Source organism: Aphelocoma coerulescens, chromosome 4 (assembly GCF_041296385.1).
Source record: "Aphelocoma coerulescens isolate FSJ_1873_10779 chromosome 4, UR_Acoe_1.0, whole genome shotgun sequence".
In the NCBI taxonomy this organism is placed as follows: Eukaryota; Metazoa; Chordata; class Aves; order Passeriformes; family Corvidae; genus Aphelocoma; species Aphelocoma coerulescens.
Genome location: NC_091017.1, coordinates 16,762,991 through 16,790,467, shown reverse-complemented (window position 1 = coordinate 16,790,467; position 27,477 = coordinate 16,762,991). Strand labels below are relative to the sequence as shown.

General features: G+C 40.8%; 1 protein-coding gene across 6 annotated transcripts in view; it reads right to left on the bottom strand.

Annotated features, from left to right (window-relative positions):
• The window catches only part of NR3C2 (nuclear receptor subfamily 3 group C member 2), a 191,560-nt gene that overhangs the window by 102,522 nt on the left and 61,561 nt on the right, over window positions 1-27,477 (bottom strand). Inside the window, exon 1 of one of the 6 annotated variants that reach the window (XM_069012831.1) lies at window positions 23,996-24,165. The exons of the other annotated variants lie outside the window; for them this stretch is intronic. Within the exon in view, the coding sequence (XP_068868932.1) occupies window positions 23,996-24,003 (8 nt within the window). The 5' untranslated portion in view covers window positions 24,004-24,165. Of the gene's footprint in view, window positions 1-23,995; window positions 24,166-27,477 lie in introns of those variants that run through there. 6 annotated transcript variants of the gene reach the window in all.

Here is a 27,477-nt window from a genome sequence, read left to right as displayed (position 1 = left end):
GCATGGGTGTGTTTCAGGCCAAAAGAATCCGTGTTTTTAAAAAAATGCTATGGACGTTTCTAAAAAAGTGAAGGGAGAACACTGTTTGGACAGTGTTCATATTTCCTACAATTGATCCTTTGAGAACCAGCATTTCCATGTTTTAGTGTACAGACTTTGAATTAACCTTGGAGCCAGAGGTGGTGCTTTTTCCAGTGGAGGGAAAATCCACTCAAACCCACCTAAAATCAGTGTTTGCACGCACTCGAGAGTGGTTTGCAGTACCTGGCAGCAGCGTTCCCTCCATTTTAGCTACATTGAGCAAGCTGCAGATGAGGGCTGAGCAAAGTTCACTCTCCTCCCTCCCTCCCTTTGCACAGACACTCATTCTTCCTGTGAACGGCTGCACCTGAACTGAGCTGAAGGACACTTGAATCCCACCCCACCTCTGCAAACACCTTGCTATGAACTGAGCAGACTGAGAAGGAAGGGAAGGTCCCAACTCGAACACAAAGGGACCAGGACAGGCAGCACAGTTATATTTATTTGAGGCTGCTGAGATACAACGAGTGGTTGTAAACACAGAGTTACAAGGAGAAGGGCAAGGTGGAGATATGCCAGCAGCAGAAGGAGGAGACTGCTGGGAAGAGCAGCAAAAGAGCTCTGCAGCAATGTGGGTGAAAATACAGGTTTATTTAGAACTGAGTATGAGATGAGGCAGGGCAGCAAAGACTCCAGGACATTGTGCACATCTCCCTGCACCTTACTGCTACTTACAGCTACTTTCTACAGCAAAAGCATCAAGGTTCATTTTTAAGGTTCAGTGTGCCACATGGATGGTAACACTCCTCCATGAAATGGATTCACTCCACCTGCTTTCTTAAGAGGTCTCAGAAGTACCTGTGACTGTAAAGGTTTGTGACTGTACACAATCTCACCTATTACAACTCTGCTTTGTGCACAGGCTGAGCAACCCATTACCTGGACAGCAAATCTGGAAGAGCAAATTAAAGTATATTCTATAACTGGGAAAAAAATCTATCATTAGGAAGGAGACTGTGCCTCTTTCATTTCAGAAACCGGAAAAAGGCTTGAAAGTTTTGACAGAAAATGACCAATCTGTTTAAGAAAGTACAATATCACCATGAAGAATTACATTCATCATAACTTTTCCACATGCTATATAATAATACTTTTCATGCAAACATATGCTTTTGCCAAAAATTTCTCTCACTTTTATCTTTGAACTGTGAAAAGACTCCAAAAAGCTGTGCGAGCCAATAGCCCACATTTGAGGCAATTTGCAAACTGCGCACCGAGTTCATTAACACTGACAATTCAACAAACAACGTAGCCTTTGAATAGCCATGTTGATCCCAATTTTCAGCAATTAAACTCCATTTACATCCCTTGAAAACGCTTACAGAAAACAGCACTTACACCTTTACACACGTGGAGTCATTGCGAACGCACAGGGTCCAGGAGAATTCATGGCTTGCTTACAGCACCCCAAACTGCTGGAATTATTTTGGACAGCGTTTTCTCTGGCTGTGCCACGTGAAAGGAGAGGCGGCAAGGGAGCAGGCCAGAACAAACACGGTGTGCTCCACACAGGCAGGAGCAGGAATGGGAAGGACGCAGCTCCTGAACATCAGAGTGCACGAACAGTTCCTGCCCTGGGATGGTAACGGTGCCACAGAGGTGGCAACACTCATGAGGAACAACCAAAAGGGAAGGGAGACAGGAGCCAGAAGAGAAGGACCACTCCTCCTTCCAAAGCAAATTCAGTTTGCTCCGCTTCCCCTCTCCTCCTCAAAGTTTGAAAAGGCTCCCTTGTCCTCACATGGCACGATCAGTTACATCCATCAATGAAGATCCCAGGAAAAAAAGTGTCCAACCAGTTAATACTCTAATTTTTAAGTAGGATCTCAAATATCTTTTAAACATTTAGTAATACTAGATTCTCCATAGGACTTCTGAATCTATACATTAAGTATTAAGAAATATAAATCAAGTTCACAATCTAGTATTTTTGTCATGGGAATGGTTCTTAAATTCCTAGGCTTAGCAGATGGTTGATAACAGATTTCACTATTTCCTGTTTTTCCCCCATTTTCTTGGATTTCAGCAACAGAATAGATCTTTTCCTGAGCAATCTGTTCAGTTTGATTGCATGTCTTTTCTGAATTATATCCAGTACTTATTTTTCTTTTGTAGTATCTCCCCCCCTCCCCCCACCATGTCTCTTCTCTGAAAGCTGAAACTTCTCTTTGGTTTGTAGTTGCTGGACAAGAATAAAAGCAAATCTCAGATGAAGCAGACAAAACGTATGCTGACTTCAACGCTGCTTTTCTCAAGTTGTTTCTATTATGCAAATTATTCCCAACGAGTCACACGCACGCACACACACTTCCTAACCTGCAAGTTTGTTTTTACAGAATCATGATTCACTTCTCTCAGTCTCTGCTCCAACACATTGCCCAGCATTCAGGATTCCTCCACGGAGTTACTCCCAGTTATCTCCATACGCACATTACAGGTAAGCGCACTATTCCTACGTAACCAATTAAAAAATTCTCTAATTCAGAACAAATCTACCTCCTGCCTTGAAACTACCTCTGCCCCCAAAGAGAGGGCCAGGATGTTTTCCCTGCCTTCCCAGGTGCTCCCTCCACATCAGGGTATGCCTGCACTCTGAGGTTCACTCTGCCACAGCGGCTGTTCCCTGCTCTGCAATCGACATGTGATGGAGAAGAACACGTTCAGCAGATTTATAAGAAGTTTGAATTGCTCTTGAGAACAGTCATCTGCTGGCCTCCCTGCTGCCATAAAGGGAAATGCTCCCAGCACAGCGACAAGAGAGGAAAATCCCAGGTTCCCTAGCTCTTTAAGCCAATGCAATAAATCAAGAGTTACGTAACTTCTTTTCTTCCCCCTCCTAAAAATAAATTCCTAGCCTGAAATATAATTATTAAGTCTGAAAAAATAAAATGATGTTTCCATGGTTTTTACTAGCTTTCAGGCTGAAGCTTGGAGGCCTTCGGAAGAAAGCTGCTGTGGGGAAACAGGAAGGCTACAGAGGCAGCAGCACTCCACCAGGATGGAGGAAGATGCACAGCACCCAGAGCTGAGAATCATGCAAAGACGAGTGCTGGCTTTCATCTGAGATGCTGCTGCCCCACTGCTCCCACTACAGTCTGGGGGAGCTGCTCTCCTCCCTGGGGTGGCACAGCGAGCATGAACACAGTCTGCTCCGTGGCTGGCTGGGTTTCAGAGGAGACGACTGGATCAGGTGCTCGCGCTGGCCACCAGGGGCAGAGGATGTGTCCTGAGGGCCCCTGGGGTGGGTGCTGCACCCACAGCAGACATGTCCCTCCTGGCCCTGGAGGGGCCCATGAGTCTCCACAGGTACATGCAAGCCGCAAACAAGGTCATCTCCAGCAGCTCCTGCTCTCTGAGCACAGATGGAGGCACTCCAAGAGCAGAAGACTATTTCTAGCTGCCCATCTCGGGCTGCTGTTGCCTGTCCCAGCCGAGATGAGCCACAGCCCTTTGCTGCCAGCCCCAGGAACAGGTGCTGCTCCTAAGGTGAACCAGCAGCAACCCTTGCTGCCAGCACTGAGGGGCTCTGTGCCCTGTTCCTGGGAAGGACAAACTTCAGCAGCACAACTCTAGACCTCCTTCATCTACAGAACATCAGAAACCTTGAGGGTCTGTTTCTTGGATCAGAGAGCTGTAATCTTTTTATAACTAGTTAAATGATGTCATATGCTCATTAGCTTTCCAGACTCTATTTGGAAGGCTTTTTTTTTTTTAATTCTCTTGTTCCCTTTTTTTCTTGACTGCTTAGTTTCTATTCAGCATGAGTGCTCTGCTCTGAAAATTCTGCCAAAGGTTTTCCACATTCTCTGCACAGCCCTCTAACTGCATTGCAGAAAAATAAGACTCATATATACACATTCAACCTTGCTCCTCAAACATCTTTACAAGTTTTGCCTTTTTACTTCAAGTCCCTGCTGGAAAAAATAAGTTGATAATCTACCCAGAAATACAATTCTGCATGTTCCTGCACCGAGCCAAAACCACAGAATTTACTACTACAGAAAACACAGAAATAAAATGAATGAAATTAATTTATCAGGGTTTTTTTCCCTCCAATCTCTGCTAGGTCATTGCAGTAATGCAGAAAAAGAAATCTTCTGAAATCAAAACTGAAGCACTAGATTCAGCTACACTGCTTCAATGCATAAGAAGAACCTAGTCACACTTTAGAGCCTTTGTAAAATTAGAAGCAATTATGAAATTATACAGGAATTACCTTGTTCAGTCTGAGATTAGAAATATTAATCTTGGGTAGGATGTTAGGAAAAATAGTAATACAGCAATCACGGAACTATTCTGCAATTCTGTGCAAAATTGGCTCAGAATACTCCGTGATCCTGTGAGAAGGCTATAGTGTTGTCCAGCATGACTGTCTGAACTGTTCCATTATGTGCTTTGCAAGCTGTATTTAGACAAAACAGAATACAAATGCACCCCAACATTTTTGACCATATCTGAATTGCCCAAACTGTGCTAGAGTAGACTTTTTCTGGGGCATTTTCTTAAAAAGTGAAACAGGAATTTGTCTCACTGAATTGTAACAAATGACAAGGCTGAATTCCACCCTTTCCCTATTTGTGCCAGAACAAAAGAAACCAGCAGACAGATTATCTTTCTGTTAGAGCACAGAAGTTCTTGCATGCTTAGAACTCTGGTTATGAAACTGGATGAGACTCCATGGTTTGTGCTATCCTCCACCTTACAAGATAACCTGTTCCATAAATTCCCAAGCCTTATTTTAAAACCAATCAAATGTTTTCATCTTATGATGCCCCTTCCAAGAGCTGTTTTGAATATTGCCTTTCCAATGAAAAGACTTTTAATCTACAGGTTAAATCCACACAACCCAAGCTGTATGTACTCACCCTTGTCCCAGCAGTGTTAATCTCCACCTTAAACAAAAAAACAACTGCAAAACTTTTTAAAACAGTTCTTACTTCCTCCAAAAGCTTTATTTAAAACCAAAGCAACCCAGATCCTCCCCCCCATACATTCTCTCAGGTTTCCTTTCCCCAGACAGATATCACCTGCTTTACTCTCCTCAAGGTAGAAGACAGCTGATCTTTTCCTGAGCTTGCAAGTAAACCTTGTACAACCCCTACAGCATATATCATCTTATTTATTTTCAAAACGTTACTTGTTTGTGGTCTAATGGTGCCCCCAAGTCTTTCTCCTACACGTTTTCATAAAAATAGTACTGTCCTCCTAAAAAGCTCCCTTAGCACACTGTTGAGGATTATCATCACCACACAAAAGGATTAGAGTCATGGACAGGCACTAGATACCTAATTTAAGAAGTGGGACAAAACTCAAATGTAGGAAATGCAAGACCATGCATTTAGTTACTCTTGACTCTCAGCTGTTGCCATAAGCTTGGGCAGAAGAAAATGACAGAAGACAAAGACCAGTTGTTATCTACTAATAGGCATTATCTGGCACAAGCCATTTGTGTCTCCCCATGAGAGAGTCTTAATCCATCACCTCTCTCTCTCCCTTTTTTTTTTTAATTCCTCTCTACTTTGAAATTATATATCTATTGGAATTTTATCTTAGTCTGGTAGGATTACTTTTGGCGAGCATTTTATTTCAATTACTTTGCATCTACCTGTTTTTCCAACAAATGGGTTTCTAGTGCTTTGCATATGATGGACTCCAGGTTTGTAGGCTTGCAGTTCCATGGACCAAAGTATTCCATTTCTTAAAGTTCAATATTTCATGGTAAAGGTTTCACATATTTTCTAATGAAATAAGCCTCGAGAGGAACATGAAACCTTCTCCTCCAGTCTGAGGCTGAAACAAAAAAGGAACGGGCCCATTGATTTGGATGCAAAGGCCTCTGCCAGCAAAACTCCCCTAAAACGTCAGGACACATATGGAAGACTAGTCCTAGGAATAGCCACGACTATATTTTATTACTTCCTCAAAGATAAATTTCATTCTGAGGAACTTTTGCTTCCAAAAAGATCCGTAATAAAGACCTTCTTTGGAGCAACTGCTACAAGAACAAGAAACACATAATTTCATTAATTCTGTTCCCTAGCGAAGGAAGATGTGTGATTCACACAGGAATTATTTCCAAAGGTAGACATCCTTTTTTTGCTCTGTCTCTCCCCCACCATAGATACAAATATATAATATACGAACGTTTGAAAGCAGAATGGAAACCCATTGCAGGAAACAAGTTTTCAGACAGAGAATTCTGAACAATTGTCTTCTGGGTCATACAAACACCTCATGTGCCTTAAGAGATCTGCATGTTATGCTCAGGAAAAGATGAAGTAAAAGGTTCTACCACTTGACTGACTAAATAAACTCAATAAATGCCCAGGATTTGTTTACGAGTACTCTTAAAAATATTAATAATTCAAGTTCAGCAGCAAAAGTACAAGAGGTGCTGTACACAAATGGCAAAACAATAATTTTTTATTTTCCTGTGCGGGATAGAATCCCGATCACTGGGAACACCTTTTTGCTTCAAATGAAAGCCTTCTCACTTCCTCTTTGGCACAGGATTTTCTTCTTCATATGATAAAAGGTTTATGTTAAAAAGATACTTGAAATTAGATAAAGCCATTGCAAAAATTAAACAGGAATAAAACAACTGGCGAGGAAGAGAGACACTGTTGAAGCACTAATATGCTGCAAAACGTCCCCAAAGTCATTAATGTCTCTATCAAACCCGAGAAAACTTGTAGATTCATTGTGTATAAAAAGCTGCATTACCTCACTCAGAAGCAATGAAAGCAAGAATAAATTTGAGAGAAAGCAGCCTTCTCAGCACAGCCAACTTGGTGAACTTCAGCCCCGGATTTTCATCATTGTTGCAAGGACAGAAACCAGCCAGGTCTGGCCGTGCAACACATGCTCCAAACAGCACGGGATACCAACTGCTCCATCTTTATGGCTGGTTTTAAACATGGGACATTAAGGAAGTTCCTTTCCAAGAAAGGGAAAGGACAAAGGCCCATGGTAAATTTCAACACAAACAAAACCCTCCATACTTTATATATATGCTCTCTGTACCTTAAAGGTGTTGGGAGATTTATTATGCTCAGACTAGCAGGAAAATGTTACCCCCCACTGTCTATAAAGCAGCAACTACTTTTTGAACTATTCAAAGCAAATGTCTATTTCTTCTTGGGAAAGTTTCTGCAATGATCAGGAAAGAAAAAAAGAGACAAATCAAAACTGAATTTATTAATCCTAAACAATTCCTGGAGAGGCATGTTCCCCTCCCCCAACTATTTTTTTTTTTACAAATGGATTTCTAGTGAGGCCATTTGGCATTTTTTAGTATGAAATATCATCAGTTCCTCTATCTGTCGTACACCACTGTCACCCTGATGTATTTTTCTCACAGAACCATCACTTTTGGGACTACTCTATCATAAGAGCCACCACATTATATTTGACAATCTGTACTAGATAAAATGAAGGGCATCCAAACAGGCACAAGGTCATTCAGACTTGAATCTTTATGGAGAGCATTTAAATCATGCATTAAGTATAAAAAATGTACTGAAAAAAATCAAGATTGCATGAAAAGTGCTTTAAGTTGGTATGATTTGGGATAAAATTAGCAAGAATAGTCTCTCTGCCAAGTGCTATAAAATGATGATGCAATAATTTTACCCTTTCAAGTTAGCACATGTATGGAAGTGATTAAAATGTTTCCTTTTAAAAATTAAATGAAAACTGCAACAGAGAATATTAAAACACTTCTTGAAGTTTAGGCATGCAAAGGAACAGTACAAATGCAACCACTTGGATTTCACAGACTAAGGTCTGTTGGTTTTTTTCTTGATTGAAATTCACAGTCAAATGTTTCACACCAAGAATGAGTATGGCGTGAGATGAGATGCATTTTCTGGTTGCATCTCCAGTATTCCTAAATTCTCCAGTTGAGGATTAAGTTGACTAGCCAGGAGGATGCCAGACTGAAGGCAAAGTTGCAGCACAAAAACTGTGTGACACACAAAGCAATATTGCCAAAAATATTAACATTTTCCCCACTTGCTTACACAAATGCCAGGTGTTTGGCTAAAAGGGAAAACCAAGTGAAAATTCTTCCCTTAGAGAAGCAGTGACACTAACAGGGTGAGAAAAAGGGTACCGTAAATCACATCCTCCAAATATTAAAGCTACAGGTTCCACCCTTCCTGAAAAGGTTATGAGATACATAGGATGTTTTACATGAAAGCTCCTTTTCTGTTTTGCATATGGGGATGACTCAGTTGCTTACTTGATCTTGCACTGGGACAGAACTGCAGGATAACTCTCTGCAGCACAGGGGCGCCGAGAGGAGTCTGTGATCCAACTGTGCTGGAGAATGGATGTCATCAGCTAAGCAGCTCACAAATAAATGAGAAGAATTATGCTCCAGAAACGGAAGTCCTCAGCTTTGAAGAGACATGCTCTAGACCTCCCACAGCCTGCAACAAGTCATCTGAATTTCTAAATGCATGGCTTCCCTTCTGATGCAAAAAATAAGCAACTGAGATACTGCATCAGTATCCAGCAACCCTATATAGGGAACCCAAGTGGGAATCCCAAACGCTTCATGCAGGGTCATGCCCACACCTGGCAAGGCTTAATTTAGCAAGCTTAGTGTTGGCATTGCCAATGGTCAAGCCATCGGAGATGGGGAACCAGCTCTCAATTAGCCAGACAGGGACTCCAATCCACAGGTCTGCTTTGCAAAATAATGCTCCAGAATTTGGGTAAAAGCCTATCCTAGTTTGGTAACAAATGAGAGGCTGCATCAAAAAATAAAAAATACCAAGTAACAAGCAACAGAACAAAAAAAGAATAGGAAATTCATTAGGCAAAAATAAAGACGTTGGCCAATTTTCCCCAAATGACATGGTTTCTGAACAAAACTGGCAATAAGAATAGAAAGCCCAGGAAAACCCTGAAAGAGCAGACCCCTTGCTAAGTTGTCAGCAATTGGGCACATAGGACAGCCACACTGAACAGAAAGCAGCAGACTACTCAGTTCCAGAATGAGAGGCTTGTATCATGGGAGGGCAATAAATAATTTCCAGCCCATTGGTTGTTTAAGCATCCTCCTAATTTACGTCTATTAGGGATATGCATATTGAGATTAGCAAGCCTGGCTAGGCTGTAACAAGCCCGTATTCAGGAGCTTGAATGAGAGATCTGCCCCAAAGAATATAGTTTTAAAAGAAGTTTTGGGAAAAGCCAATAGAAAGAAAGAAATGGAATGAAAAGCTTCCAGGCTGTTGGAAGACAAGCCTCAAATCACATGCAGGGTCCATTCCTGGTGGAGGCTGAACATAACTTTACCTGTAAATACGGACTTAAGGTTTCCAAAAAATGAATTCTTTTATTCTTCAGGATACTTTAACTTACATTAGCAGTGTACCAACCAGAGAAAGTACTCATTACACAACAGACTAATAATAGGCTGCCATCTCCACAGGCACCTGCAGGTGAGGGAGCCACACTGCTTGCTGCCACATCTGGCTCTCAAATCACAAAAATTTCTCTGGGTATTTGATTAGCAACAAATTTAAAGACCAGGACACAGCACTAATGTGGCAGTGCTCTGGACTGGTAAACCCAACCAACAAACCCTTTTTTTTGATACCCACCTAGAAAGGAGTGCCACCCATTAAACTGCCTCCCTCTCTTTCCTTTTCACTGCTTTTTTTAGGGTGGCTAAAATGGGCAAGAGCTACTCCAGAGAAGCTCATCACCATGACCTGCTGGAGTAAACCAGATACTGGTAATCTTTAGATGTATTAGTTTAGAGTAGTCAGATATTAAATGAGTGTAAGCAAACTAACAGGCAATACACAATACAAACTTCCACAATTTGTGGGAAACGTGCAAAGAAGAATTCTTTGAGCATTCAAGATAACAGAAAATTCAAAAATAGGTCACTTCATTTTTCTTAAGGGAAACTGTGCATACTAAAATGACTTTAAAGGGCTTTTAAACAAGCATCTGTGACCAAATCAGGAGAAAAGCTTTTAACAGGCAAGGTAATAAACCACAGAAACAAGCTGAGAAGGGAAGCTGTAGATCCTCCATTTTTTATTATACTCTAAAAAAGACATATGATCTCACTTGGAAGATACCTCAGCTAAAGAAGTTGTGCTTTTGTTAATCACGCAGTGCTGAGCTCAGTGCTGCACAGTGGTGGGGTCAGCAGCCAGGATTCAGCAGAATTCAGCAGCCATCAGGCTCCCAAACAGCTTCTGCCAAGAGCCCAGGCTCTGAGCTCCCCAGCTCCCTTTAGAAGGTAGATTTCTCCTGGTCTCACAGCCTTGTTTAAATGTTAGAATACCCTCTCAGTTATTTCACCTTAATCAGCTAATGTCATGGAAGCAACAGGTTTTTTTCTGGCTGAAACTGTATTCATTGACTAATTTTCTTTTTTTTTTTTTTTTCCAAAAGAATAAAAAGATTACTCCCAATTTATTATTTGCTTCATTTCTATCCACAAGATGAATAAAGCCAAATGAATGCTATTTCCACAGCCTGAAGAAAGCATATTACAGGACCATATTCAATGTTAATTTAATATTCATAAAACTGATACTTTCTAAGTTACAGAACATATTTAAGCAGAGAAAAAAAGTCTTTTTCTAAACTTCCATTATTTCTCAGTTTTTCTGAGACAGCATTAGGAGACTTGCTAGAAATGAGATTATTTCACCATGCTAAAGAGAAACCGAAGTGTATACCACGTGTACACCCCTTTTCCAAGTAGGGTTAAATCCCCATTTTTGGCAGTCTTCTGGTGAACCCTGCATTCAAAACAGCAGAAAAAAATTCTTGTAATAATTTTAAATGGTTGTGATTATTTTTCTGTCCAGCCATGCCTGGCCATCTCAAGCATAATTTACAACACAAATGTACTATAACAGCTTCAAGTTAGATTTCCTCAAGAAAGACTTTCTTCTTGGACTTGTAAAACCTTATCAGAGTTTCACCATGTCTCCCCTGTCTAATATTTAAAATATGATCTAAATATTCAGATGCCAATATTAAAAAAAAAAAAAAATTACGCTTTGTAAACACCTTTTCAGCACATGGGATCAATATACAAAAATTAACCCATGAGTGACAGGTCTCCGAGAGTCCACAAGCTCTTCACAAAAACTGATGTCCCTTTGCCTGCCAGCAGCTCATGCAAGCTAAAAGGGGTTAAAATCTTCCACTGCATGGCTGAGTTTATTTGCTGATGCTCTAACACCAACAACAACTTGCAGCCAGTGCGTATTTGCTGCTGTAGAACGAATACTTAACTGCTAATATTTAAAACTAACACTTCCTTAAAATAAAACACATCTATATGCATTAAGTCCATATGCATCAACTATAGCACAGTCACCAAGCTGTCATTTAGGAAAAATACCCAAGCCTTGAACCCAACAATTTGGCTTCCTGTGGGCACCACAAATATCGCTCACCAGTAGATAATAAATAAATAAATTAAAATTAACCCCAGAAATATCTTATCGATTATTTGTGCAGGCCAATGCCACTACAGAACAAATGAACTACTGTTTTCCACGTGAAGAAATCTGTTTGAATGCATCTATACTGAAGTCAACAGGATTGCAGAGTGGGCCAGCACAATCTGCAGACCAGAGGACTGCCCAGAGTTGGCTTGGGACAAGACTCCTCTAAAGAATTTGTATTTCTGATGGAAGAAGCACCAACTGCAGGAAGGAAACCTGACTGTCTGACCTCAGAATCAGATTGCAGCACGATAAAACATCACCCAACCAGCTGAAGAGAGAGGACGTCAAATGAAAGGAACTGCCAACATCACACTGGGTTTATGAACCTTGGCAAGTGGAACTATATTCGATTTTCACAGTGTTGACATACATGTCTAAAGTGAGTCTGAAAAAAGACCCTTAAGATTAAGTATTAAAGATAGCCTAAAACTTAACAGCAAAGCGTTTTGAGCACACGGAGTGTGATCTACAGCTTGAGCTTGTGCTGCCTCTTTCACCAGATTCATACCCACCTAAGACTCCTCAATAGTGGAATCAGTGCAAAGCCTCAACTCCACATGGCACAGGTGGAAATCTGGGAAGTGTTTGATGAAATCAGGAAAGAAGAGGTGCTCATGCACACTCTCCTCCTGCAACGGGCTCCTTCCCCTCAGCAGAGTGGCCCATACTAATGAAAAGCCCCTTGGCTGTGCTGATATTCCATACAGGAAGCATGGCAGTATTCAGCTTTTCATTAAAAAAAACCCAAAAACCAAAAAAACCCAAAAAAAACCCCAAAACAAAACAAACAAACAAACAAAAAAAAAACCACAACAACAGCCCGACATTAAAGAAAAATGACAGACTGAATCTTTTCACTGGCTTTCTTCAGCCCTTACATTTGGGAACAGAGAGAAATACAGGTCAGTTCTATATACTCCAATGGCTTAGAGAGAACTTACTGTAAAAAAAACCTCCAAAAGATGAAAAAGAGCCTCTTAGAAATAAAAGAGCATTTTAAGAGATAAATCATTAAAGGAGAGAGAATTATTATCTTGAAATATACTATAAATAACTTAGTCAAATCCTCCTGTTTTGACCTACACAAAAATGCACACTGCCTCAACAGGAACTACTCCCTACTGCAAAATATGAGCAGCCTTGAACATTTAACGTGGATGCTCACATGCATATTTATGAGAAATATCACTTCCAGCTAGTTTGCCTATTGACTGGCATCAGTCAATCACATGCAGAATATGAAAGAATAAGGTGAGCAGTGGCCACGTGAGATATTTCTACAAAAGCCTTGGGAAGCTGAGACAGGACAGAAACGACTGCCTCTTCAGAGCTAAAAACACCTTGAAGCAGCACAAGTGTAAGTGTCGCTGTGCCAGCAAATATGCTTTAGAGACGCGTGTTTAGCAGATCCAGGCACATCCCAAAACACTACCCTGAAATTTCAGGGGTAAAAGCTGCCCAATGTTTATTTTCTGCACATGCTCAGGCTTGGCAGGGAGGCCACATAGCTTTAGTATCAGTCAGAGAAAACTGGTCCATGCTGTCAACAATGCTAATTAATATATTCTCCAAAATATATTCTCCCTTGGCTTTTCTCAGTGGTCCAACCATCCCCCCAAAACACCTGGTTCTTGAAAAGCCCTTCAACTACAGTGGTAAAGCACAAAATACAGTCAAGCAGGTATTTTTATGTAAAAATCTGGTTCAGATTTCAGAAACGAGACCTGCAAATAATGGATGAGGAAGCAGAACGTTGTACAAATGTCAGCTTTTGCTTTGCAGCATCCTTCCAGGTTTCTGTTATACTTAGGCAGAATTGCAGCAGCTCATCAGGGTTTGTCATAATCTGGACTGTGGTCTCATTCTGCTAAGGATGGTACTCAACACGTGAGGAAAAATATTTCTATGCCTCTGTGGAATTAACTCATCTATTATATAAACCTCATCAAAAAATAAAACTGAAGTAAGACAATACATTTTTGGCCTATTTCCAAAGTTTTGCTTTGCTTGCAGTATAAAACTTTTAAGGTGTTGAATACTATTTGGATTGCTTTAAGTGTCTCTTTCCACACACAAATAAACAATAACCCCTGTAAAAATATTTTCCATGGATTTACTGCTCATTAAAAATAAAGAAAACTCCCTGTCAGCTCATGAAAATGACAAACTCACCAGAAATATTTTTTCAATGAAAAATGCATGCAAATAAAGCTTGTAGAAAAAAAAGCAAGAAAAAACAACTGAAAGTTCTTCCTGGCCAGGAGACCAAGGCAGTCTCTCCCATCATCCTCAGTCTGAATCCCCATCTTTTTTCATCATTATCTCCTTGCTCTCAACACAAATACCTAATTATTACCATGAAAAAGGGCACAAGGAAACTGCTGGAAAGGCCCTGTACATTGCAAAGGAAAGCACAACTGGAATGGTATGGATGAATGGCTGTAGATTGCTTAGGAGATGATGCACAGAAAAGCAGGAGACAGCATGGGGCCTTTACAGGATTTCATTGCTTAGCTTGAGCTAAGCAGTCCAGACAAACATTAGCTGTATTTGATAAAGATCAAACACCCTCCCCACCCATCCTTCCCAAAATACACAGTAACAGTCCGGCATGACCATCACCCTCAGATCCAGTTTGTCACAGAAAAGGCCAAGATGCTGCTTTAACCTTCTGCACAGTCACAGGTTAACTGGAATTTAGGTGCTACAAGCAATTGCCCGAATCAACATTCCTGTATCTTTGGGTTCCCATTTTCTAATTCAACAAATAGAATAGAATCAGAGAATGGTTTGGGTTGGAAGCAACCTTGAAGATCAATATGCACAAAATTTATTGCAGCCACCCAGCCTGGCAAAGATACCAGTCCTCAGAGTATAACAATTAGTGGTCCATGCACAAGTAAAATAAATCAAATCCTGTAATCCATACACAGCGCTTGATCAGATGCATTTCTGTAAAACTGAGAACAGTTCTGAGACAAAACTACTGAGGACATAATTAGAGATGCAAATGGCAACTTGGAACTTTTAATACGAAACATTGCATTGCAAAATTAGCAAGACAAACTTAGTTAGGCGTAGCAGAAAAAGCAGCTCCCAACTACGCTTCTCACCCTGGTGTACATGTGAAAAAATGGAAGCCAACAGAAAGTTTTATTAATTAGAAGTGTTAAAACACAAGAAAGGCGAAGTACAAACCATCATTAACATGAATTAAAAAAAAAAAAAAAAGCTCATTTTACTTTACTGGAACAAACAAAAAAGGTACCAATAGCCATATTAAAAAATTGTGGAACTGCTGCTAGTAGTGGGGAAAAAAAAGGCAAACAGAAAAAAAGAAGAAAAAAATGAAAAAAAAAGCAGACATATACGAGGTATTTTTGTTCAGTATCTGATTAGTTAAACAATGTTAGACAGTGGCTATTAACATTTAACTCCTTGAGATTGTTAGGTCCAAATAACTCATAACAAAAAACACTCAAGAGATTTTATCTGAGTTATTAACACTCCTTTTCAGAAAGTCCTAGAGCACCAGTTCCAAAAGTTCCAAAAGCCTGGAAGAAAACTGGGATTGCTGCAATACTTTAAATGATAATTGCAGAAAATAACTTTATGATAGCCTGTCATCTGAATACTGAGCCCATCAAAATAGTGAGAAGTTTGATGTAGGATTTTATTAATAAGACTTTAATTAATAAGCATCGAGTAATTAAAGCAATTAATATCAAACAAGCTCATGAAAAGTAAGTCCTGTCAAACTAATTAATTTTTTTTGACAGAACTTTGGTTCTTTACTCGTTTTTAGCTGCAAAGACAAGCACTGATGAGATATGCTACTCCTGCACAGAACTCAATTCCACACATCTTGATTAAAAAAATGGGAAGACCTTTAGTATTTTGAGGCAGTGTGCAATAGTCAAGCGTTGTCTAGAAAACTCAATTAAAAAAAAAAAACCAAGCTAAACCTGAAAATAAAATCAAAAGCTGAGAACAATTCTCTTTTGCTTGTGCAACCCCATGTAATTGCCATTCTAATTTTCACAATATCCTCTTAACATACCTCAAAAGACAATATTGACTGAATTAAATATTAAATACCCATGCAACTCATCAGAATAAAAAAATCCATCAACTTCCATCTTTGTGCATCCTGTCCTGCGCTGTTTCCACATGATGTGAGGAAAAGGCCTCGAGCTGCAACAGGGGAGGTTCAGATTGGACATTAGGAAAAACATCATCTTCACGGAAAGGGTATCAGACGACACAGGCTGCCCAGGGAAGTGGAGGAATCACCACCCCTGGAAGTGTTCAAAAGAGCTGGCACTTGGGACATGGTTTAGTGGTGGCAGAGCTGGGTTAGCTGTTGGACTAAAATGTCTTTTCCAAACTTAATAATTCTGTGATTCCAGGTTCCAACCAGCCTGTGCTTTTCAAGTGGCAAAATGGTGACTTTTAAGCACTTTTAAACACTCAAAACCAAAACTGACAGAAGAGAAGCCAAAAGAAACTGGAAAACCAAACAGTCAGAAATAAGGCAGAAACGGCACTGCAAAATTCAAAAGAAGCTTGAGGAACCCTTTATATGAAATTACTGCTCAGGGGCTAAAACAAAGTAAATGAGACCCTCTGCAACTGCTTGAATATTCTGGTTTTCCAACGCTAAGCCTGGTACCTGGTGGATAAGTATATGTCTGTCTTTTTCCTGCATTTTTTGAGTTCCAGAAGTGTGACTAAATACCAACATAAATAGTTCCAAATTATACATTGTCAGAGCATCTAAGCAGTATAATAGAACCCCTGCTAAAACACAACCTCATCAGACTTTCATGTTATTATGCTCCCTCAATAGGCACATTTTTGAAGTTAAAGATCTCTGGAAATAGCAGAGCTGCTCTTAACACATATCAAACATGCATTTCACGTATACCAGTAAAACAGTAGAAAGGCTGCTGTTCTCCAGACTGAGTTTCACGAGGTTCACACAGGCCCACCTCTCCAGGTCCCTCTGGATGGCATCCTTCCCTGCAGCACTCAGCTCCACCACACAGCAGGATATCAACTTAATTACTTTCTTTTTCTTACAGTGAACAGTATACAGCGAAGCCTACTCAACCTTTTCAGGGTTTTATTTCAAGGTGGAAGTGAAACTAAATTAGAATTCCAAAAATAATTACAATTTCACAGACTTTCGCCTAACGCACAGGTGCTATAGAAACCTATTGATATTAGTACTTCAACAAAAGACTTCTCTGATATATTCTTAGAACATAACAAAAACACTAAGGATTCCTGTGGGAAATTCCACATGCTGGTCAAGAAAAAGGGATTTTTGGATCTCTGATTTCAAACTACATTGGTTGCTCAATCAAATAAGAAATTAGCAATGCCTACAACCTTATAGGAAAAGAAAAAAAAAAGCCAACCTGTCTCTTTCTGTATCTCAAAGCAATCAGACAAAGATTTTTACAATCAGCCTGCTGGATTGCTATAATCTTGATCCAAATTACTAGAGTAGAAAACAGTTCAAAAATTTTTTAGGTTTAGGCTTTAACAACAGCAAAAAACCAACTTCATTGCAGTTCTAGAAATGGTTAAAAAACAAATTATGGGATACTGTTGAAGACAGTTAACAAAAAATTGCCATTTTACTTGTGAAGTTAAATGCATAGCAACAGTAGATGGATCCACAAGGAGATCCATGCAAGAGCATTTCACAAAAACATCATGAGAACTGAATGGATAAGAACAAAATTCTTTAAATATGCAGCCTTAGCAACTCTGGAAATACAAACCCTATTCTAAACCATATCAGTAAAAAAAAAATAAATTAAAACTTAAGTATGACCTAAATTTACTGTATTCAGGCCTTACAACATTCTCTGTAAACATTCTTTAGCTAGAGGTTGACTACCAACTAGCCCCCCAGACTAACAAATTCTGCTACCAAAATATTATTTCATTAACACAAAACAAGCAGATGTCTTATTTAGACTGAGATAGGAGATAAGAAAACACAAACCCCAGAAATTGTACCAACACAGTTCCTCCTTCTGACTAGATAAAAGCTTCCAAGGTGGATTATCCCTTAAAAAACCCTAACAAGCCAATAGTGCCCAAAGCCAGGTGTCTCCACATCCTTCTTTTTATCACCATAATGCTGCTGGACACATCATCAGATGGCGCTTCTTGACTTAGGCCCTTCTGATGAGCTATTTCTATAATGTACATGAAGGCAGCATTCATATACAACAACAACAAGAATAAAAATCAATGCTTCAAAGGTATTCTCATATTTGTACTGCCTATGCCATGTATTGCCACACAAATTTCCAGATTCACTAGGTTTGGGGTTTAGCTCCCAAATGACTGTCACGAAAAACTGAAAGCACTGGGTTTAGACCATTTTTTCTTTGCCTCACAACTTGACTAGGCAATTATTTTTGAAGGAGAATAAGCCAAAAATTAAAGAAGATGAAGACCACTTCTTACTACCTAATATAGTCTCCACCCTTCCTCAGGCTGCTAGGCCCTTTTAAGATCCCTCTATCCACACCTTCCACTAATTTGCAAAGTGAAACTGTCAGATGCACTTTGCAACAGCAAGACCTCAGGAACAGAATCAAAGTAATTTGCACATGCAACAGGAACATGGGCATCAATAGTTGAAAGAATAAATGCAGGAGTAACGAGTCCAAGGAGGAAAAGTTCTCCAAAGATGCAAAAATTAACAGTGATTAATTAATGAATGACCCAGCACAGATTCGAGGTAAGCTGTGAACATTTGTTTGTAAAAATGGCCTTTGCTTCCCATTTTAATTATGGATTAATAAGGAACTTGTCTCTCTCAGACAAAAAAAAAACCCATAACACCCAAAAAAGACCAAAAATCAAACCAAAACACCCCACCCAGCTGCCCCTCCAGGAGCTCAAACCTCCCAGGTTTTCCTTCAGTACGAGGCAGGAAAAAGCAAGCTCTCAGCCACTCCTCTTCATAACTTTTTGATGAGAGACCTCAACCCTACAGAAGGCAAACCCTTGGGAAAAGCGAGTTGTCAGACCAAGAGGGAGCCACATGGATACTGAGTATTTTTATAGATTCTATTTTCATCTATTCTTTTATTGCTCTACTTTAAAAAGCTTGCTTAGGTCCCTTATGAAGTAAGTCACGTTTGTTGTATAGGTAACAAATGCTGATCTGAACACAAACTGCTTTCAGCATGGTATCACTACAGTATTTTTAACAAACCAAATCTATTCCTCCAGCACATCCTATTTTATAGCTTTCTATCCAACTCAACAAAGCTGGTACAAAATACCAATGCCTTCAGAGATGTCACAACAAAACAACTTTCAACAGCACAAGAAATGCAATTACATAATTTTTTCTTTTTCCATTTTTAATCCTCCTCTTTGCTTTGGCTTTGATGAAGACTGCTGATGGCCTGTCAAATTAAAAATGAAAAAAAAAACCAAAAACCAATGCTGAACTTTCAACTAAATTTTTGTTAAGTTTATGGGGTTTTTAGCTTCCTTGGTGATACAGGACAAATGCAGAAGTTCAGCTCCAGCAGGCACTGGCCCATATCAGCATTCAACTGCCCTTCCAGTTGTGGGGCGGAGCCGAGTGTTCTCCTGCAGTGAGGAAGCCAAGCTCAGACTCATCATCCCTACTGATGTGCCTCCCACATGGCCCAAAAGCACAGTGCCATGCCTGGCTCTTGACCCAAGCACTGTATAAACCTCCTTTCACACCTCACACCAGTATTACTGCCTATACTGTCACTGAAGTCCCCCTAAGGATGGTACAGAGTCAGACAAGGACTTTGCATGCTACTCAAGCTTTTACATAACTTTTTTGTAACTAAAGAATCAGGAACAGAATTAACTGCCCTCAGCAGAAAGACAGGGTACAGCAAATAAATTTAATTTGCTTTTGCTGTAGCTGCTTTTCCCACTGTTTTTGAAGTTGTGCTTAAAGCAGAAAGCATCCCAGAAGCCCCAAATTCGACATCCTGAACTATTCAGAGATATTTCTTCAGATAGGAACTGAAAGGCTCCTCTATTTTCCACAAGAAAATGATAAAGGGGGCTTTTAATCCAGAAACACACACAATAAAGCTGGCTTCATCCCAGATGGTTTCCCAGGATGAAGTGGGAAACGTCCTGCTCTCCAACCCCTCCAACAGACACAGGCCCCATCTGTGGAAACGCAGCCCCTGAATGCCACAAGCGAGCACTTCGATGTCCAAGTGCCACTGCCAATAGTCCAAAGCCAGATGCAGCAGTCAAGTCTGGTTTAGTGAAGTTTTCACTTTGTTTGCAACACTATGGACTTTCCTGCTAGAAACCATTTTGGTGGGATGGAGGCAGTGCCTGGCAGGGCAGACACGGCTGCAATTCCGGGCAGAGGGGAAACACTCAGTGCAGCACTTGCTGTGAGCCACATTTACAAAGCCTCTATTTAAATAGATCACCACCTCTGCCGAAAGTTGGGAAAGACCAAAGAAAAGGTCAATTAAATACCGTGTGATAACAAGTTACTGTGAATCAACCGCCAAACACAGTAATTGCACGTGCTCCGCTCTTTAACTCAGGTGACCCTGCCTTTGCCAGGGGCGAATAATGCACATGCAATTACCATAAATAGCTGATGAACTGTAACTTGTTTGTGCATCTGGAATGGTGGCTGTTTCTGGAAATCCTGTCACGTGCAGACTTACATACTCGGGCACCTTAATCACTTTTTCAACCCTCTCTTGTAATGCCCACCGGTTTTTTCCCCCACTCTTGGGCAGCGGCAGTAAGGTCCTGTGACCTGTGTTACTTCCATGTGCTCCAGCACTCAGAGAAAAGCCCAGAAGCCCTAGCAAGGTGCCACAGCAGATGTGCATTGCCCTCATCGTGCTGCGTAAGCCAAGCAGCCCAAAACTCCACTCATCCTGGAAAAGCTGCCTGAATGAGGGACATACTTCTGAGAGCAGAAGCTGAAACAATAAGATACTACAAGTTTTATATGCCAACAGTCCCCAAAGTATTCCTGTGCATTTACACATGGTTTTTTCACTACCAACTCTACAAAAACCTGCAGTGAGAGGAAAAACTGTAGCTGTTTTAAGAAATGACCTCCAGCCAGGAGAACAGGACTAAACATTCACCCAGACATACAGCACGTCACATACGGCAACAGTGGCCATGGCCAACTTGCCTTTAGATGTATTTGCAGTGATTTTAAACTCTGAATAGGTGTCACATGCATTCAAGCCTGTTAAAATAAACGGTGTCAAGAGGCAAATGTTACTTCAGGATTCCAGCTCTGGACTGTGCACAGGAAGACTCAGCAGCAGCCCTGCTGGCACATCAGCCTTTCCAAGACGGACTGGCACGGAGCGCTTGGATGGGCTGACTCACCCGCTCTGCTGCCTGCTATGAGCCAGCTGCAATTCACCGGACAGATCACAAGTTGTAGGGAAACAAACGTGAAGATCATGAATTTACACCTCTGAGAAATACTTTTCAGACAACAAAAAAAGGCCCATCAGTGAAGTTCCCAGTGCTAAGGTCTTTTACACCGGCAGAAGAGCAGGTTTACTGGCATTGCATGCACGTGAAACCATTAACATTTAATATTCCAAACTGGACCTGTTAGTAAGTGCAGTGATGTGCTGAAAAACTGCAGATGCCAATTGTTTGTTCATTTTTGGCTTAGGGAGGACTTCTCAGATCCTCTGCAATGTGATATAAATCATATTTACAAACCAAAAGACATGAGTGTCTCATATGTCAAGCCCCAGTGATTTACAGGCACTTATGTATTCTCACTTTTCAAAGTATGTCATCAGATGCCTCAGCAACAAGTTAGAAATACAAAGAGAGGCAGATAACATCCCAAAGAACTTATTTCTATTTGCTTCCATTTTAAGTTCTGGACATGCAGAGTAGATATTTTCATTCATCTCCACTTTAGCACCTTTCTCTGCATTTTCAATCTCTCTTCTTTCAACATGTTAGATTGCAGAAAAATAATTAACAGATATAAATTACAGCTGCCTCGGGGATAGAAGTGATAGTGTAGAAGAGAAGCTAAACATAGATGATACAAGCAGATTGAGCAATGTGAGCAATGCACTGAGATGCATTTCCATGTGTTTTTTGATTCACATCTTCTTGCATGAGGACACACACAAAGAGCACAATTCAAAAAACACAGGATGCAATGAAACAGCATCTCCAAAGTGGCACCACTGAAAGAAGCAAAACTTCCTGAAATAAGGAAAGAGAAGTAAAGGTTGTTTTGCAAACCAGCAAAACAATAGCGGCCTTGGTAAAAACTGACTTGAAAGAGAATTTGCAGTCACTGGAGATACTGCCCTGAGGCTGCCTGCCCTCCTCAGGCAGCTCAGTTTGCAGCGACCTCCTCTAAATGGAACCATTCCAGACTCTTTTTGCTGAAACACCAGATCCTTACAGTAGTTTCAGCCATGGCACAGGCTCTCAGCACCAAGGCACCATAACCAAGCTGAACACCACGAGCAGATTTTTCTTTCAGAAAGAAAGAACAAGGCTCAGTGGATGAGAGGAGATATTATTTTGGCACCAATGGCTGTATTTAATCAATGCACCTATCGGCATATCGATTAAATTTAATCAAAATGCCAAAGAAGTATCATCACAGGTATGGGAAAAAAGGGCAGCAGTCTCTTGGTGGCTGCGCACAAGTGCAAAGGGATAAAAAGAAAACAGAGGCGGAACCACAGAGGTTCACATGTACAGAGGAGTCACATCTACACAAAGAGAAGGAGTGGTGTAAGGTTATTCTGGTTTAAAAGGAGTATCAGACCAAGACTTGCTGCACGTCTACACAGTGAAGTGACACTGGCACAACTCTGCAGGACTGCCAGCAGTGGCCAGGGTTGGCAGCCAGGACACGTCCCCCAACACCCTGGGGCATTCTAGGTGCCAGCCTGATACTCCCATGTCCCTGCATATTTGCTATTTCTGTTATTCAGGGCAGCTAAACTGAGCTAGCACAGCGATGCACCCATGTGCCATAACAAAATACCACCCTTTTGCTGCTTAAATAAACATATACCTTAGGGCAGCAGGAATAAAAGGAGAGATCAGACAGCAACAACAGCACAGGAGCTTACAAAGGCCATAGGTTACGTGGTGTTAATCAGGAACAAAACCACAAAAAAAACAACAACCCACTTTTTCTGTAGGGTCAGTAACAATGACCTTCTCCCAGGCCATGGCCCCTCACACAATTTCCCTCCATTCTGACTGGGAGATGAAGTAGCAGTGGCCTTAAAACAGAGTGGGATACAAGGTGAAATTTAACAATCTACCTCCTCAAAGGCAAGATGTAACTTCTATGGTTCTGCTGGTTATTTAATCAGACTTCAAAAAACCTGAAGTGGTTTGGCAAAGTTCTTAGTGGACAAAGTATCTCTGTCACAGGAAGAGCAAGCAAATCGGGTAGGCTTATCTCAAGTTTTCAGCAGGTTAACAGAAAACCTCTAAACCAAAACCACAAGTCTGTCAGTGGAAAGGCTGGTACAGAACAATCAAGGTTTTTTTGTCAGGCTACCAGAATACACTGATTTCCAACTATTATTTGGTATACAAGAGGGCCTGAGGCCCCCAGTGATATATTATGTCACATCTGATTTTGGATTTTTGTCTAGGAGAGTATATTAAAAAAAAAGAAGAAAAATCCCACAGATTCTCTGCCTTAAGCTTCCAACCAATACACGATGTTCACGTAAGAAAGGGTAAAGAATTACAACACAGCTTGGCACGGCTGCACAGCAAGGCCAAGAGCAATCCTCATACCATGATCCAGTCCTGCAGTCCCAGGGGTCATTTCTTATCACCCTTAGCTTCCCAGCAGCATTTGCCAAGTCAATCAATACATCAATAGCCCTTTTTTTAACTGCTGAAAGAACCTGGCAACGTGGAAGTTTCATTCTACCCCTAGAAGACCTGCTGCCATATGGGGAGGGGAACCCCCAGGGCAGCCCAGCCAGTTTAGGGAAGGCATCGCTCCCAGACTGCTCTCATGGCTCAGGAGCTACTCTCCTATACAGGGACATGGCACTGCAGCCACCAAAAACTCCACCATCCTCCTGACTTTCTCCTCGCCAGAGGAACCGAGGGGAGGAGCAGCAGGAACAGACCCTCGGAAGTTGGAAGCCCAGAGGCTGCACACTCTGACCACGTCTGCAGCCTCAGTGCAGAGAAAAGTAGCGACTCCCCAGCCCCCCAAATCTAACACATCAGCTTTAGCACGAAGACTGGCCCCACACCATGATGCACTGGCTGCTTGGTCAAATCACTGCCCTGCAGACACCTGTCCCAGCCTAGAGAGACCCAGTACACCACCAAATATTTCCAAGCCTTCCCATGGAGAGATTACTAACCTGCCCATGACAGCTCAGGATAACCAGCAGCACTGCTCCTTCTCCCGACCCTGCAGGCTCCGTGGGGAGGAGGCTGCAGATCTCCCCCCATCAGCAGCCGCTGCCTGCATCCCACAGCTGCCGTCACTGATCTCGCTCACCCCCTTTACAACCTCCTGCTTCCCAGCTGGAGCGGGTCATCCAGCAGAGCCAGCCCACCCCGAGAGAGGGCACTTCACTCCGTGCAAAGCAGCCTCGCAGCTGCTGAGGATTTAGAAAATTGTCTGCGGTACCACCAGTTACAAGGAAAAGTTTTCAAAAAAAATCATGCCAGCTGCGGAGAGCAAGAAAAGGCGTGTAAGACACCTGTGAATGTGATCCAGGGGAAAAAACCAACAACAGTGATTTGAAGGAGAACACAGGCTACAATTACAAAATATTAGAGATAAGTGATTGCATTATTTGCTCAATTTTCTGTGTAGATGAAAAAGTCAGTAAGGCACTGCTAAGTGCCTTGACTAGGTTTAAATTCAATTATGAGTACGTTTTTACCACCTGAAAATTAGATTGGTACATTTTTTTAACCAGCAGTAATCAGCTATTCTACACTTTTTTTTTTTTTCCAGTCAATAAATACAAGACAATGATTGTCCAAGATTTGAAATGGATTTGTCCTAATAAACTTATCTAGGGATTTAAACCACATTCACATTATGGAATCTGAATGACAGATTTTAAAAATGAATTAATGGACTTTGAGATAACACATTTAACTTAACAGATACGTGGAAAACACATCAGTGAATATGAGGATCTAAAAAAACAAACCTACCAACAAAAAAACAATTTCTTCAGGTTTAGTTTTAGAAAAAGCTTGAAAGTTTATTTTGGAATTTTTCCAAATTACTCTAAATTTAAAACTAACTAAATAGAACTGGATTTATTTACTTAATTCTTTAGCAACTTGCTCCACCCACATCACCACTCGTGGTTTTGTTATTTCCTGCCTCCATTCATACTATTTATTTCTTTAAGCTTTGTCCCTCAGCCCCTGTAAACTGGAACCTTAAGGTCTGAATTTGTGTCCTTCCAGACCAAAACAATGTAACAGCCATAATTATATCACAGTGACACAGTTAATGTCTGAAGCCTATTTATATTTAGCATCCTGATTTTTTCAAAACCTCTTTTTGGCCCCCCTCCATCCTGCCTCTCCAATATTGTGTCCATCATCCCAATACTGCCCACTCATGCATTCCTCCCTGTCCCATCCTCATGACCATGCAGCTGGGGTTGCCCTTCAGCGTGTGCTGCCTCATCCGTCTGGAATTCCCTTTCTCCCGACTGATTCCTCCCCTTGGTTCTCACCTTTATGTGTGTACACACACATTCATTTATAGTCATCCGCTAAATCCCGTGTGGTTTTTATCCTGCCCTCACCAAGGTCAGAGCAGACAACAAAAATACTTGGGCCTTTCCTGCTTTTGCATTTCAGATGTATTTTCTTTTATTCCTTTCATAATGTGTTTCATTCCCTTTTTGCCTGCAAAGTAGCCCGTGTGCACGTCTCTCTGTAGCTTTACAGTTACATTCTACCCACGTCCATATTTTGCCAGTACACGTGAATGTATGCCTGCACCTTGCAGGGAAGTATTCTACAGCAGATACAGTAATTCCAATGCTATTCCCCTAACACTGAGCCAAGCACCGACACTGTATCACACTACGGACAGGACAGTAATATTTAGTAATTTAGTAATGCCACTTATTGCTCCCTCTCCCTCTTGTTCTTTTGCAGTCCTGCTGAAATCAGGAACAAACTGAACACTGCCAAGTTTCTCCTTAGTATTTAAACAGCTCTCTGCTTTTACAGAAAATAAAAACCATTTTGAGAAATCACCTTCACACACCTTTTTTTTTTCCCCCAAGTAGAATTACTTTGAATTTCGACCCAGGGCAGAAAGGAAGAGGTATTTTTTGTTAAACCTTTCTTATTTATGCTAAACTTGCTCATCATGTAACATTTATAGCCTTCTCCAGAGTGCCCGTGCTAAGAGGTGAACCTTACCTGGCCACTTCTCTGCTTATTATGAATTCTTTTTACATACAGCTCATTGGACAGCACAATCAAAACAAGGAACAACTCTGGAAAATTTTGCATTTAGCTGTCTTGCCTCCTCTTTCATAAAACCAAGTCTGATGCATGTTAAGTGTACTCTCTCTAATATCAGTATAATATATCTGCATTTGCTGTTTACCTTTTAAAATCAAGCAGCTTTTCATCAGCACATATTTAACTGGCACTTTAGAGTATAAACTTAATAAAATTCACACGTATTTATTCAGACATACCTCCTAAGTCTTTAGCATGCAAAGATGTCTATGTGTTTTTTTGGTCACTTTCCCCTCTTTTTTATTCTAGGTGACTCATGTAGCTGTGAACTTAATTGGCATCACTTAAAGTAGTCTGGGAAATTTCATACTGCTGAATGCGAATGTGTTACTATGTATCTGACTGAGATCTAAATAAATTCCACATTTGGCCCAAGGAAATAAGACACACAAGATTTCAACCTGTTCTTAGAGAGTGAGAAAAACAGCATTCTAGACTTTACTAAAGCACAAAGAGATTCCCTACCCTGCGATCCCTCGCTGTAGCTCAAATAATACTGACACAACAGTGACTTCTGCCCAGTTAGCCACAAGAAAACTAAACTCTGCTTCTCCATGAAATATTCTGCTCATTAACAAGATGTATAAGAGAACTGGAATTACGTGACATGCCGTTACTAAAGCGGAAAAGCACGGCTGTGAATTAAAATCAGCGACACGTCGTTTTACTTTTTTCATTAGCATTTTCCATCAGGGCAGAGTTTGCCTTTGTCTGGAACTCACAATGCAAAGAAAACAGAAGAGAAAAATTCATTGCTGGCCTTCCTCAAGTGAAAACATTGTTACAGGGATATATGGAAACCACGATTTCAGACAACATTCCTACAAATACACACTCTTCCAACCTGGGACATGATCCTGGGAGTATGTTGGGTGCTTCATGTGTGTATCTACTGCTTTGTGTATACTAAATCCACAACAAAAGAAAGCATTCAGACCCTTCAAAAGCCATTTGATATCATTTGGGGCAAATACACGATATAGAGACTAGATAGGTGGGACACTCACGTACTGATGGCACACTTCTCAAGCCAGCACTTCCTCAGCTGGAGGACTGTAAACATGACAGAGGAAGCACAGAAAATAAACAACCAGCATCCATCTCTAAGGTGTAATCATTGTATTTTAATCAAACAGGTAACATTAACCTTTCAAGCACTGCATATAATTTCATTACTGCATTATTACCAATGGCAGGGAAGCCACAAAATTACAGAATGAGTATCATGAATTTAAAACACCAAATTAGTGTTAGTTACTAATGCTGTTAGTTAAGACCTCAGAAGTGTGTTTTAAATACAAACATACTGTTGCCAGCAACAGACACATCT